The sequence below is a fragment of the Ambystoma mexicanum genome, chromosome 1p (assembly GCF_040938575.1).
Source record: "Ambystoma mexicanum isolate Mex_15411 chromosome 1p, UKY_AmexF1_1, whole genome shotgun sequence".
Lineage (NCBI taxonomy): Eukaryota > Metazoa > Chordata > Amphibia > Caudata > Ambystomatidae > Ambystoma > Ambystoma mexicanum.
The window spans coordinates 302636780-302652019 of record NC_090921.1 but is presented as its reverse complement, the minus strand read 5'-3'; the positions used below and the strand labels follow the sequence as shown (position 1 = coordinate 302652019).

At 50.3% G+C, this 15240-nt stretch overlaps 1 protein-coding gene across 4 annotated transcripts in view; it reads right to left on the bottom strand.

Moving 5' to 3' along the window:
- TMEM259 (transmembrane protein 259) overlaps positions 1–15240 on the bottom strand; it is a 648432-nt gene that overhangs the window by 334413 nt on the left and 298779 nt on the right. For all 4 annotated transcript variants that reach the window (XM_069647475.1, XM_069647467.1, XM_069647484.1 and 1 more), the window contains exon 4: positions 12979–13089. In XM_069647475.1, the coding sequence (XP_069503576.1) occupies positions 12979–13089 (111 nt within the window). The remainder of the gene's footprint in view (positions 1–12978; positions 13090–15240) is intronic.

The following is a 15240-nucleotide window of genomic DNA, read 5'->3' as shown; positions in this document are numbered from 1 at the left end:
TTCGTACTCTTCGGGCAGAGGGAAATCTCTGCTGAGTCTGTCTGCCAGCAGATTGAGTTCCCCGGGTACATGTAGTGACAGTAGGAACATGTCCTGTTTGAGAGCCCACTTCTATATATTCTGGGACAGTTTGGACAAGCCTGGAGAGTGGGTGCCCCCCTGCTTGTTGATGTAGTACATGGCTGTAGTGCTGTCCGTAAGGACCATTACTGTCTTGCCTTGTAGGTGTTTTTGGAAGGCTTTTAGCGCCTTGAATACTGCTAGTAGCTCCAGTAGATTGATGTGTTTGGATGCTACGTTCGGAGTCCACACTCCGTGAGCAGTCTGATGGGATAGGTGAGCACCCCATCCTGTGAGGGATGCGTCTGTGGTTAGAGTGGCTTCCGCCGCGGGTGTGGCAAAGGGTTTTCCTTTTTCCATGTTCCCCTTTGTCCACCACTGTAGCGAGAGAACCAAGGCCTGCGAGACCACCACTAGATCGTCCCATTGTCCGCTGGCCTGACACCACTGGCTGTTGAGCCACTCTTGCATTGGGCGCATGCGCAGGCGCGCGTGAGGTACCAAATAAATACACGACGCCATCATTCCTAGCAAGCGCATTGCTTTGCGTACCGTCACCTCTCGGCCGGTCACATATTGGGGGATCTGAAACAGCATGTTTTGGACCCTCTCTTTGGAGGGGAAGACGAGGCCGTCCCTTGTTTGAATTAGAGCCCCTAGGAATTGTTTGATTTGACTGGGGTCTAGACTGGACTTCTTTTCGTTGATGGAGAAGCCCAGTTGGAACAAAAGGTCTACCGTCTTTTGGGTATTGGAGAAACATGTTTCGTAAGAGTCCCCTGTTATGAGCCAGTCGTCGAGGTAAGGGTAAACTGGGATGGACAACCTGCGCAGGTGGGCCGCAGCCACTGCCAGTACCTTTGTGAATACCCTTGGTGCTGAAGCTATACCGAAGGGTAGCACCTTGAACTGGTAGTGTTTGCCCTCTATCATGAACCTTAGGTATTTTCTGTGCGCTGGCAACATTGAAATATGAAAGTATGCATCTTTCATGTCCAATGTTGTCATGTAATCTCCCTGCGAAAGCAGCGGGATCACCTCCTGTAAGGTCACCATACGAAACTTTTGGGGTTTGATAAACTTGTTCGCTGGGCGCAGATCTAATACAGGGCGCATGGTTAGATCCTTTTTGGGTACAAGGAAGTACACTGAATAAATACCTTCCGTTACCTGAGATAGAGGCACGACCTCTATGGCTCCTTTTTCCAGCAGTTGTTGTACTTCTTGAAGAAGGATGGCAAGATGTTCCGGCGTCAACCGTCGTCCCCTCGGGGGTTTGTAGGATGGGGAACTGTTGAATTCGATACAGTATCCGTGGGCTACGGTGGAAAGTACCCAACGGTCTGACGTTATCTCCTCCCATGCAGGAAGAAAGGATGTTATCCGGCCCCCGACCGGTGTTGCATGGGAGGGGACGCGAATCTTCGCGTCACTTGGAGTTGTTGGGGGCTTGGGAGCCTCTGGGGGTGGATCCCCGACCTCTCCCTTTGCCCCGGCGTTGGCCTCTTTGGCTGTACTGCCCACTATTGGCTTGGTAATTGGTGGCAGGGTATTGCTGATGCTGACCTTGTTGTTGTTGCCGTTGGCCACGAAAAAAGCGCTTGTTGCCATAGCCGCGTCTGGTAGTGGGCTTAGAGATCTGGTCAAGAGTCTTGATAGTGTCAAACTCTTTTTTGGCCATCTCTAGGGCTTCATCTACCGCTTTTCCGAAGAGGTTAGCGTCCTCGACAGGTTTATTTATTAAAGACGCCTGTGTCTCCGGTTTAAAGCCTGAGTTGCGCAGCCATACATGGCGCTTTAGGAGTATTCCTTGTACCAGGGAACGTCCTGCTGTTTCTGCCGCGTCCAGAGAGTTTTTTACAATGCTCTGGTTCACTTGTGTTCCTTCGCCAATAGTCGACAGTAGGCGTGTACGTAAAGGCTCCGGTGCTTCCTCTGCGTCTTTGCGCAGTTTGGTCCACTGCGCGTCTGCGTAGCTCGCAAGCAAGGAATTGTTGTTGGCAATTCTTGCTGAGAAGGCAGCCGAGGAAGTAACTCTTTTTGCAAGGGCATATAGCCTCTTGCCCTCCTTGTCAGGGGGTGCCTCACTGGTGGAAAGTGGTACCCCTGCCCTCTTTCTAGTATTAGATACAACTAGGGAGTCCGGTATGGAATGTCCTCTAATGTAGAGCGGGTCTGAGGGTGAAGGAGCGAAAAGTTTCTCAATCCGTGGATTGACCCCTCTGATCAAAGCGGGAGTGGACAGCGACGGGGTGATCCTCCTTTTAACTGAAGCGAGGAGAGGAATGGTCTGGCTGACCGGGGGTTTTTCTTTAATGACTCTTTCTACAAAGTCTAATTCTGGAGAGAGTTCTCCCGTGTCCAGTTCGAAATGCGCTGCTGCTCTGCGCAACAGTGCATTGAAAGTAGGCTGATCGTCTATTGGAGACGTGTTCCTAACTGGAGAATTATCCGGAGGAGTTAGATTTAGGGCATCAGTGTCGGAACACACTGATGGTGATTGCCAGGGGTGCGAAGGTCCTTCTCCTGGGCTAATCCCGAAGCCTTCTTCTATAATGTCTGTTCTGTCTTCTAGACATTCCTCCTGGTTCTGTCCTTCGTTGTCCATGAAATCATCTTCTTCTTCGAAGTATTGTTCCTCCCCAGTGAGGTCATATACGTCTTGGAAGTCTGAGGCTGTGTCCAGCAGGGGATCGACCAGCCTCGGTTTTTTGGCTCTGGGGTCGTCTTGAGGCCCTTCTCTAGTTCTTCTGAGAGTTAGAGGGGCTTGGGTACTCATAAACTTTTCCATCCTCTCCATACAGAGGTGGAGTCTCTCCATAGTTTCATGGGGTACCCCAGAGCGGTCTAGCGGGGGAAAACTCGAGTTGTCTACCTCGAAATGGCTCGACCTCTCCCAAAGCGTCGAGGAAAGTGTCCCGTCGCCCTCCTCAAAACCCTCAGGTGTGTAGGGAGACTCCCTGACTGAAGGGGGTAATCCCTGCTTTCCTTCGGGTGTTTTCGGCGTATCCTTTGATCTATGCGTAACGCTCGACGAAATTTTCGGCGTACGCTTTTGGGCGTCGGCTACAACGATCCTGGCTAAGCTATCGGCGACATTCTTGTCGGCGGAAGCTTGAGTTTTCGACGCTATGGGTATCGAGCGGTGTACGGCGGTATGCGCCTTCTGTTGATGCGCACCGGCCGGTGGTTTGGTGGTGGCGCCCTTGTTTGCCGAAAGCCCAGTCGCAGGTCGCGGCTGCGGTTGCGAGAGGGGCTTCGAACCCGAACGGTCCGAGGAGGCCGCCGGTGGAACCTGCGTCTCCTTGGGCGCCGAAGCTCTCTTCGACTTAGACGAAGAAGAGCCATGGGTTGTGTGCTTATCTTTATGTGAATCTTTGTGTGCGTCAGTGTCGCCGGGGTGTTCATCCCCATAAGCAGGGCGTGAGCCGAGCCCGTCGGGGCCGGGGACAGACGACGAAGCGCGTAAGCGCTCCTTAGAGGGGGTTTCGACTTCCGTGGCGGAGGTCGTGTCATCGCGTTCCTCGTCACTGTCGGTGGTAGCAGCGGCGGGTGAACCTTCGGCCTTCGACATCGCGTAGGCCGCCCACCTTTTAACCCTACGGTCTTTTAGAGTTTTAGGCTTCAGAAGCCGACAAGCCGCACACCCTTCCTCTTTGTGATCGAGGGGCAAGCAGCGGTTACACCGTGAGTGCTTGTCCTTCCAAGTGAATTTGCCTTTACAAAGTGGGCAAAACCTAAATGGTGTCCTCTCCATAGCAGAGGCAATAAATCGCGATAAACACCCCCAGGGAAAGGAAGGGGAAAGTGAAAGGCATTCTCAGAAAGACCCAGAGATGTCCCACGACCCCACTCTCCCTACTGTAAGTGGCCAGCGAGGCCAGGCCAAGTGTTCGGCAGCGCTGAAGATTTCCTCCGCTCGACCCTCCGTCGACGATTTTGCTCGGCGGAGAACAGCTACACTGCGTCGAGGGAGTGCTGTATTAATCTTCGTAGAAGAAACGACCAAAGGTCGAGGGTTGCAATGTCTCTCGAGGAGCTCCGCGTGAAGGCGACCAGAAGCTGGGCGGAAAAAAACAATCTGAGGGACCTCGACGCGTGAGGGATTGTGGGTACAACGCACGTCACTATAGGGATAGTGTTTCAGACACGCCTAGTCGACGTCCCCTTTTCGACTACGAAAAACAAAATGCAATACTCCGCAGTGACCACTGGATGTCGGACCTATGCACAGCATGTGATTCTAAGCAGATTAACAAACATCAGAAATATATATAGGATACATTACTCACCGTAATCGTATTTCTGATGCTTGTATCTGCTTAGATTCACATGCTGTGCATAGGCCGACATCTAGTGGAAGCTGCGGAGTATTACAGTTTGTTTTTCGAAAATCGAAAAAGGGCGTCGACACAGGGCGTGCCAGTAATACTATCCCTAGTGTGACGTCCACTGTACCCATGATCCCTCACGCGTCTAGGATCCCCAGATTGTGTTTTTCCTGACATGAGGTAGCATGAGGAGTAGCGTGAGTACAGATAGTCCAAGCAGATAGACAGAAAGGTAAGACTACAAGCAACCATGCGCCTTCTCTCGGAGGGGAGGAAGGGTGGGTCGCATGTGAATCTAAGCAGATACAAGCATCAGAAATACGATTACGGTGAGTAATGTATCCCTTCTGAGGCTTGTGGAATCTGCTTAGATCACATGCTGTGCATAGATTAGCGAGCAGTACCAGAAGAAGGAGGTGGGATGTGAGAAGGGTCATGAGCAAACAGGTGTCTTAGAACCGCTTGTCCCACTTGTGTATCTGTCTTGGAATGAGTGTCAATGCAGTAATGCTGAGTAAAAGTGTGAATAGAGCTCCAAGTAGCTGCTTTGCAAATGGTGTCGAGGGGAACATTTGCAATGAAAGCCAGAGTGGCCCCAATGCCTCTAGTAGAGTGGGCCCTTGGTGTAAACGGCAGAGTCTTTTTTGAAAGAGAGTAACACAGCTGTATACAGTTGATAATCCACTTAGAGATAGCGCCTTTAGAGACGCGATCCCCCTCTCTGCCTGTAGCTACGGAGACAAACAGTTGATCTGTTTTCCTTAGCGGTCTGGTTTTATTTACATAGTATAAGACCGCCCTACGCACATCTAGGGTGTGTAGTTTCACCTCAGCCGAGCTTTGTGGGTTTTGGAAGAAAGCCGGAAGCTCGATGGACTGGTTTACATGGAACTTGGATATGAATTTTGGTGAGAACCTAGGGTGTGTGCGTAAAACCAGTTTGTCCTTGTGGATAGTAAAGAAAGGATCTTGCACTGACAGAGCCTGAATTTCACTGACCCTTCTTATGGAGGTAATGGCTACTAAGAAGGCCGTTTTATAAGTCAGGTGTTTGAGACTACTTTTATGCATGGGTTCGAAGGGGGGCCCCATGAGCTTAGCTAGCACCACGTTGAGGTCCCATCCTGGCGGTGGGTTCGAAATAGGAGGGTGAAGTCTCTTTACTCCTTCCATGAAGGCTTTAACCACTGGTACTTTCCACCACGAGACCCTGTTATGGGATGTGGTGTAAGCCGAGAGGGCTGCCAGGTGTACTTTCAGAGAGTTAAAAACCAACCCTGCATCCAGCAGGTGGAGCATGTATGTTACAACGTTGGAAGGAGTGCAATCAACCGGGTTGATTTGTTTATTCTGGCACCAGATAACGAATCTTTTCCACTTGTCAAAGTAACAGTGTCTTGTATTTGGTTTCCTGGACTCTTTTAGAATGTCCATACACCTCTGTGGTAATTTGAGATGTCCAAACTCTATGACTTCAGGAGCCATGCTGCTAGGTTCATAGAGTTGGGTTCCTGATGCAGTGTTTGACCTTGTTGCTGGGACAGAAGGTTGTACCAGGCTGGGAGTCTGATGGGCTCGCACACCGCCATCCTGCGTAGGTGTGGAAACCATGGTTGTCTCGCCCACATGGGAGCAACTAGGATGAGCGTCATTGATTCCTTGTTCATCTTGTACACCACCTTCCTGATGAGGAGTTGGTGGAAAAGCGTACGCAAACATCCCTGACCAGTTCATCCACAGGGCATTCCCCTGGGAGTCCGTTTGGGGGAACCTGGATGCAAATCCTGGGCATTGTTTGTTTTCGCTTGTGGCGAATAGGTCTATAGTGGGGAAACCCCACTGAGAGAAGAGATCTTCTACTACGTCTCTGTGAAGGACCCATTCGTGTTCTTCTGGGAGGGGGTCTCTGCTTAGAGCATCCGCTAGGGAATTGAGCTCCCCTGGAACATGTTGCGATGACAGGAAGATGTTCCGTCTGAGTGCCCATATCCATATTTTCTGGGCAAGCTTGGACAGATTTGGCGAACGAGTCCCTCCTTGCTTGTTCAGATAGAACATGGCTGTCGTGCTGTCCGTCCTGATCTGCACCGACAAGTTCAGTAGATGGGGCTCGAACGCCTGCAGCGCTCGGAATACTGCCAGAAGCTCTAGCAGATTGATGTGGTTCTTGGCTACTGAGTGAGACCAGAGACCCTGAGCTGTGTGGTGGAGATGGTGAGCTCCCCAACCAGTCAGGCATGCATCTGTAGTAACCACTGCCTGTACTTCGGGATCGTAAAAGGGTTTCCCCTTTGCGATATTCTCTTGTCCACCAGTGTAGGCTCTGTACGAGTGTTGGCGAAACGACCACTAGATCGTCCCACTGACCACTTGCCTGAGACCACTGTTTCGCCAACCATTCCTGCATGGGACGCAGACGCGCGTGGGGGACCAGGTAAATGCATGACGCCATCATGCCCAGTAACCGCATAGCTTTGCGTACTGTTATCTGTTGACCTGACTGATAATGCGGAATTTGCAGAAGTATATTCCGAATTCTTTCTTCCGAAGGGAAGGTCAATTCTCTCTGAGTATCTAGGATAGCTCCTAGAAACTGTTTTGAGGTGCTTGGCACCAGACTTGACTTCTTCTCGTTGATAGAGAAGCCTAATTCGTGGAGGAGGTCGATAGTCCTCTGAATGTTTGATCTGCAGATTCCTGGGGTTTCCCCCGTTATGAGCCAGTCGTCTAGATAAGGGTACACTGGGATTGCCTCCCTGCGTAGGTGTGCAGCTGCCACCGCCAGTACCTTGGTGAATACCCTTGGTGCTGAAGCTATCCCGAAGGGCAGTACCTTGAATTGGTAGTGGCGACTGTCCACCTTGAAGCGCAAGTATTTTCTGTGCGCCGGGAGCATAGAAATATGAAAATAGGCATCTTTCATATCCAAGGTTGCCATGTAATCCCCCTTTTTTAGGAGTGGGATTACCTCTTGTAGCGTGGTCATACGGAATTTTTGGGGCTTGACATACTTGTTGGCAGGCCGTAAGTCCAATACTGGGCGCATTGTTAAATCTTTCTTTGGCACAAGGAAGTAAGTTGAATAGATACCCTTGTTTACCTGGTGTCCTGGGACGAGTTCTATCGCGTCCTTTAGGAGCAGATTGTAGACTTCCTCGAGGAGGATCTTTTGATGTTCCAAAGAGTGGACTTTTTGTCTTGGAGGGTGGTTTCGGGGACGTTGCAGTAGTTCTATACAGTACCCCTTGGATACTGTCGACAGCACCCATCTGTCGGATGTTATCCCTTCCCATGCCTGGGTGAAGCTGGATATTCGTCCCCCTACTGGGGTTGCATGGGAAGGGACCCTGAAATGAGCGTCACTGCTTCGGTGGAGGCGTGCCGCCTCCTTTACTGGGGCTGCCTCTGCCTCTACCACGTCCTCTTCTACTAGCCCTACCATACCCCTGGGTAGACTGTTGTGAGTTGGTGTTCCACTGTGTACCCTGGGTGTGGGAATAGCTATTTCCTCTATTGGAATTTTGGCCGCGGGGGCGACGAAAATTGCCGTTCCCTCTTTGGTTAGGTGGTTTTGTAGTTAACTGGCCAAGGGATTTGAGGGTGTCGAATTCCTCCTTAGCGTTTTTTAGTGCGTCCTCGACTGCCTTTCCAAACAGGAGATCACTTTCCACTGGTTTGTCTAAGAGTGCAGCTTGTGTTTCTGCTCTGAATCCTGACTGTCTCAACCAAGCATGTCTTTTGATGACAGTCCCCTCTGCTATAATTCTACCCGCATTGTCTGCGGCGTCTAAAGTTGCTTTTAAAATGCAGCCTGAGACGTTTCTTCCCTCTGCACAAATGCGAGATAGCTGGCTCTTAAGGGGTTCGGGAGCGGAATCTATTAGTGCTGCCACTTCTTCCCACTGATGGCAGTTGTAGCTGGCCAACAGTGTGGTGGAATTCGCGATTCTGGTTTGGTAGGCTGCCGTGGAGGCTACTTTTCTACCAAAACCATAGAGTTTCTTACTTTCCTTGTCGGGGGGAGCCTCCGAGGAAGATAATGGGGTTCCAGCTCTCTTGCGGGTGTTAGTTACGACTAGAGAGTCTGGCTTAAGTTGGCCTCTAATATATAGAGGGTCCGACTGGGCTGCTCTAAACAGCTTCTCTACTCTCGGGTTTACAGGTCTTGTCAAGTTTGGGTTGACAAGGGATGGTGCTATTCTGCGTTGAATAGATTTCAGGATGGGAATGGTCTGGGCTACTGTCTTCCTTTCCCCTATTAGTTCCTCCGCGAAGTCCCTCTCCTCTTGGACACCTTGTGTGTCTATGTGGAAGTGGTTAGCTGCCCGAGAGAGCAGTTCATTCAGGAGGGGCTGATTATCTATTGGGGAATCAGACACTGGGGCTTCCCTTTCGACTGGTGAGTCCATTCTGAAAATATCAGGGCTATTTTCTGGCTCATCCTCGTCTTCGTCCTCCCCGTAATAATCTGACACTGCGAGATCTTCTGGTGTCTCAAAATCCTGGCCCTCTATAAGGGAAGAGTCTCCTTGGCCTGTAGGGAAAAGGCAAGAATAGGGTTGGACTTCGAAGGGTTCTGAAGCCTTTACTGGTGTCTCGACCCGGGGCCTTTTATTTGAAAGGATAGGGTCCCTTGAACCTGAGGGAGAAGATTCCTGAGGGTTTAAAGCTAGTAGTTGGTCAGGGTGTCTTTCGAAGAAATTTGCTAAGGAGGACATCCTTGACATTACTCTGTCAATGTCCTCGCATGACCAGAGTTTTGAGCTTGGGGTGACCCTGCTGGAACTCTCTATGGACTGTCCCTGAGAAGACTTGGACGGGGAAGTCAGTTCTATAGTTGTGGGGGATTGCAAGGGTTGTTTCCTTTGTTGCTTACCCCCTTCCCCGTGGGTGGAAGTGTGTTTACCCTTTCCCTTATCTTTCGACGCCTGGCGTCGAGGATCGGAGGTGGAATCCCTGTGTTTCGAACTAGGCTTCGAAACTGGGCCCTCCTCACTCCCAAGTGATGTACCCTTTCCCTGGGGTGCAGGCTGGGGATGGAAGCCGTGTTCGTCTCCGGACGAGTGATCTTCCGTGATGTTAATGGGCGAGGCACTATGTGCAAGTGTGGAGGCTTGCCTGACGTCGTGCGGCGACCTCGACCGGGACCGCCCAGAGGACGTCCTTTCGGACCGCTCCTTTTGTGCCTCTTTCCGAGGCTTCGACGACGTCGAATCTCGGGTGGGTTTTTTGTGTTTAGCGTGTGTATGTGTAACGCTCTTGTCGCCGGGGGACTTCCCCATAGTCGCCGGGACGGACGACCTTCCGAGGCCGGGGACGTGCGTTAGGCTGTCTTTCGACGCCTTGGTGCCCTCGCCGTCCGAAAGTCCGGCGTCGCTGCCGTCGCTGAAGGTACCCTCCGCCTCCATAGCTGCTAGCTTGGCGTGGTGGGCCCAACGCTTGGTGGAGCGGTCCTTAAGAGTTTTTGTCTTAAACCTGCTACAGGCCCTGCAACCCGCCTCGGGGTGGTCTCTGGGCAGGCAAAGGTTGCACGTAGCGTGCTTATCTACCCAAGGGTATTTTTTATTACACTTGGGGCAAAACTGAAAGGGCGTACCCTCCATACGCGCCTGTGGGCAGCGGGCAAGTGTGTGTAGGTAAGAAGGTGTTTCTAACCGAGTGTGGAAGTGTACCACCCCCCACTCTCCCTACTGTAGGGCCGAGGCCAGCGGCCCAGGCCCGAGCCGAGGCGGAAGCCTCAAGGCCCAATCCGTCGGATTTCGACGTTGATCTCCTCCCCGGTTCGGCGTCGAGATGCTGGTCGACGTAGGGGTGAGAAAATGGGGCAAATTAGAATAGTTTTAAGTGTTAATATGGCAAAGCCAGGGAACTCCGATGAAGTGCTTCCGACCAGAATGGCGGAAAAAAACAATCTGGGGATCCTAGACGCGTGAGGGATCATGGGTACAGTGGACGTCACACTAGGGATAGTATTACTGGCACGCCCTGTGTCGACGCCCTTTTTCGATTTTCGAAAAACAAACTAATACTCCGCAGCTTCCACTAGATGTCGGCCTATGCACAGCATGTGATCTAAGCAGATTCCACAAGCCTCAGATATATATATATAGATATATATATATATATATATATAATAGTGACTGTGTGCTGAAATTTACATTTAGTGCTAGTGTAATTTACAAGTGTGTCTTTAAATAATGATATACTTTTACACCACAGCTCTGGTCCGTGTTTGCTTGTGCTACTGTATCTCTGTACCTATTGTGTATACTCTACATACTGCCTAACTCTTCTTGAGAGAAGTCTGACTGCTCAGCCACAACTCCCAAGTGAATCTGTGTGTTACAGACTGCTACCAAGTGGGTTTACTGCCAAACACCTGTAGTCCTAAATCTTTTGACGTGGTCCCTAAGGGAACTGCACAGGTTTCTGCCTAACAGTCGTGCCCTGCAGATCTGCCTCAGTGGCCTTCGCGAGGGACGCCACCACTCCTGGGCCTTCGTCTGATGCACCTAGGCCTTCATGGCCTTGGTAAAGCCTGAGGCCTTCACCTTAGGGGGAGGGACTGAGCCCTGCTCCCACTTGGCCTTCTCTGTAGGGCCTGTCTGCGTCTTCTCCAAGAGCTTGCCAGGATGGTCCGTCTTCCTTTTCTTTGAAGATCCTGAGCATTGGCTCGTGGTCGAAGGTGCTGGAGACTCTGTACTCGCCGTGGAGCCCGTCGCAAAGGCGCTCCCGGTGGCAGTGGACTCGCAGTGCTTAGCCTTATGTCAGGCACCCGTGGGAGGGGCGCACTCAAAGGTCTTAGAACACCACTCAACTTTCTTCTAAACAGGAGAGGCATGCTACCGGGACTCACCCAGAGCAGGGGCCTTGGCCTGCAGCCACTCGTTGAGACACCTGCGCCGATCGCTCAGCATGCAGGGTACCATCTCCAGACAAGATGCAGTCATCCTCCACGTGCATGGGGTCCGAGTGCAAGCAGTAAAAGGCACAGGGAACGTCCATCGCCCGAAAAGACATTCCGTAGGTTGTAGCCAGGGAAAACCTTGAAGAGGCGCAGAGTTGTCCTCATCCGCCATGTCCACACAGCATAGACCTTGAAGAAGCTTCTGGAATCCTCCAAGAAGAAACTCAATGAAATTCACCTTCAGGGGCGCTTAAGATTCCGACAACGGGTCTCCGTTAATCGGAAGGTGAATCGATGGAGCTTGAGGCTCGATTGACTGAAAAAAAATAGAACAAAAAGAAAAATCACAAAACGCAGTAAAAGCTTGAGAGCTATAGCATGAGGACTCCCAACACTTGAACGTGCGGTAAAAATCTGGAGATGGCTGCCAGAGGAGGGGCTTAGGTAGAGGGCAGTCATTGGCTGGGGGCAGTATGACCCTAGGGACCAGTAAGTGGTTGTTAGGAAAAAGACAGTTCAGAAGTGAAACTGATTTATTTCCTTACCAAGGATTTCCCAGCCCGATGACGGGGGAATATTCATGGGCATGTGAATTCATGCCAGACCCCATGCTGGAGAAAACACCCGAGACTGATCTGCTCCTCACTGTTCCCTCCTGTGGTTGCTTGTAGAACCCTTGCTGCCTATTGCTAGCCTTCCCATGGTAGCTCCCTGCTCAGTTTTTTGCTGCTTCCCTCCACTGTGTTCTTCCCCCAATGATTGTAAAGTGCTCCTCTGCTTCCACAAATTCGGTCTGCACTCAATACATATAATATAAAACACCTAATATCCTCCTGCTGCAGGTGGTATGGGCAATCTTGCACATTCCTGAGTGAAGGTCATGGAAGATTAAGGATTTGATAAGAGCAAGCAAGGCTATTTGCTTAACTACGTGCACAAGGTGTTATGATTGCGACTTGACTGACGCACATCTGCAATGCCTCTCCCCAACACAGTTTCATTACTTATTCAGAACTTTTTGTATTCAAGTCCTTTCTACATTAATAATTCTTCTGAGATGCCCCTTTATTTTTAACCAATAAGCAAACCTCGTCATCTCTTTAAATTAACTTGCAATAGATCAACTGTCTCCCTCCTTGAGGCGTGGTGGGATGGAGGGATGTAGCAGGAAACTACTGTAAGAAAATCAAAAACCCATTATGAGACAATGAGATTTGCTTTTAGCGTGTACTTTTGTGCAATAACTTTGCCAAGGGTTATACGGTTTCTTCGACAGCCATCTCCTTAACAGCCCCAAAACTTGTCTGTGGCTCATCTTAATTTCTTCCCTTCATCACAAAACTTTTGGTGTCAAGAATAATGTACATGCAGTACTGCCCTCCCAAGACGACCATTTAACTCCTCCCAAGCCGTAAATAGATTTTAATTTCAACGACCAAGTAGAAAGACAGTAACTTTTTGGACAGCAACTTCCAAAATGTGGACAGTATTACAGACAGGTGAATGAGCGAATGATGCATTAGATGCACAGGCAAGTCATCTACATTCTCAGACATGTTCTGCCCTTTCATACAATATGGGTCACAATGTTCCCATCGCTGTGTCCCCAGCAGCAGCACAAAACCTATTGCACCCATAAAATCTAATCCCCATGAAGACTGTTCAGACCACAGAACCTACCTAGAGTCACTACCATAACAGGAATGTTGAGACGTTGACGGGTGCTCTGAGACAACCGCAGGAAGCCATACTCCAAAGAATACTCCACAATGTACTCCTCTTGAGGCCACACTAGAATTTAGGAGACAAAGAAACCAGAATTCAGTCATAGAAATGGCAAAGAAAATGCAAAGTACAGGCAACTCATTCTGGAGATATTAGTGTGATTGAGGAATTTTCGCAGGTGAGATGCTCAAACACTAAGACAACCCCAATCAAATTACAGTCACCAACGAGAAGTCACGGGGAAAGTTGTAATTACTCATTAGCAAACGACCTTGACTGCTTCTTCACCGAGCTCTAGGCTATAGCTGTCCATATGGATGTACTACTTTGCACTTTAGACTGGGCAAATAATGAAGAGCAACAAAGAAAATAAAGCAACGCCAAAAAGGGAAGGAACAAAAGCAGCTGTAACTATACACATGTTTCAACGTCACTAACTATTTTATACTATAGCACAGGGTGATTTACTATTGCCATGAACACTATTCTATATTAATCAGTAAGTTAACTCCAAGAGCCAAGCAATTGCTTCAGATATCTGCATGAAAGCTGCAGTCACAGGAGCGAACCATGGCAGGGACGACTGTGCAGAATTCCACAAGATTGATAAATTGAGGACCACTGCAAGAAAACAGTTTATTGAGGCAGTACAACTGGGGCAAGTGGCAAGAAGCAGTACATTAAAAAACAGTATACTTTAAATCCTGTGAGAAACCCAAGGGTATTCTTACTCCTACTCCCCTTGGATCCTCTGCTAAGGTGTCCAGGGAAAGGCCATCGCTCTTGGATCCCCGACCCTGGTGGTGGAGAAGCGAGGGAAGATCACCTGGGTGGAGGGTTCTTGGGGAGTGGGGAACCCACAGGAGAGACATGGTATCCATTTTCCTGTTGAGGACCAATCTAACCCTCCCCCGACCTTTATGGGTTACTATGAAGCTGATTCCCCCCCCCTCATTTCGCCACATGACAGTACTAGGATGAGGAAGACGCAACTAGGAGTAGTGACCACTACTCCATTTCTTCACTCTAGTACTGGGACGAGGAAGATGCCTGTAAAATGCTGCAAGGGTCAGGCATGTCCCTTTAATTATGGTCAGGCAAGTCTCAGATATCCACCCCTGCAGCCTGTAAGGGGAGACCAGTATTGCAGAGTAGAGCAACAAAGGGAGAGACCAGTATGGGACCCTTGTATGGAGGAGACAGCCGCGATGGGACCAGAGAAGGAGCCAGGACGCCAGCAGATATCCCAGAGGACTTGCAGGACCTGAATCAAGTGGGTTGTGTACTTGCCGTAGGTCTGGAAGCCTCTAACAGTGGGCAAGCAGCAGGAGCTGTGGAAAAGCCAGACAAAGAAAGAAAGGGGTGTCCAGTCAAGTGGTCGACAACAAACTGGTCGACTGCAATTTGGTCGACACCAAATGGTCGAATTTTTTTTTTTTTAACCCATTTTTTTAACCCCCTTTTTTTTTCTTTTTTTCCCCCCCCACACGAAAACCCACAAAATATATATATAATGTAAAACATAGTTGGTGTTGTCCGTGAAGATACTTACCACCTTGCCTTTCCTAGAACCCGGCCCGTTGCTTACGATGTTGATATGAAGATCTTTCTCCTCTGGCAACCACAGTCCTCTGATGTGCAGACATCCGGAGTGCTCTCCCCATCCCTCTAGGGAGGCGTCCGGGGTGACCGTCTCCTGGTAAGGTGGGGTCTGGATTCTCATGCCTTGGGCGATGTTGGAGCGGACGCCCCACCATACCATCACCCAGCTTGTCTGTGTAGCTTCCAGACACCTGTATCCAGCAGGTGTCTAGGAATTTTTGGAGGGGCCGCACCTGCAACCTGCAGAGCCAGACGAGGTAGATGCAGGACGATATCATGCCCAGCAATGATTCGACGGCTTGCACAGTGGCCACCCTCTTCGATGACAGCCACTGCACCTTCCCCAGAATGGCCGCTAACCTCTCCTCAGAGAGACGCCAGGCAAGACACCGTATTGAGCCTGGCGCCTAGGTACAGCACGTTTTGCGATGGCGTCAAGCAGGACTTTGGATGGTTGACCGAGAATCCCAGATTCTGACCAAGTAGTATCTAGAATAGACTCTGAGCCACTGGGGAACTAGCTCGAACACCCCTTTTTGTTGCATGGCCCGTACCTCCTCCAGGAGCTGAGGGATGTGCAACCGGAGGGATCAAGGGATGCTTGCGCTGAAACGC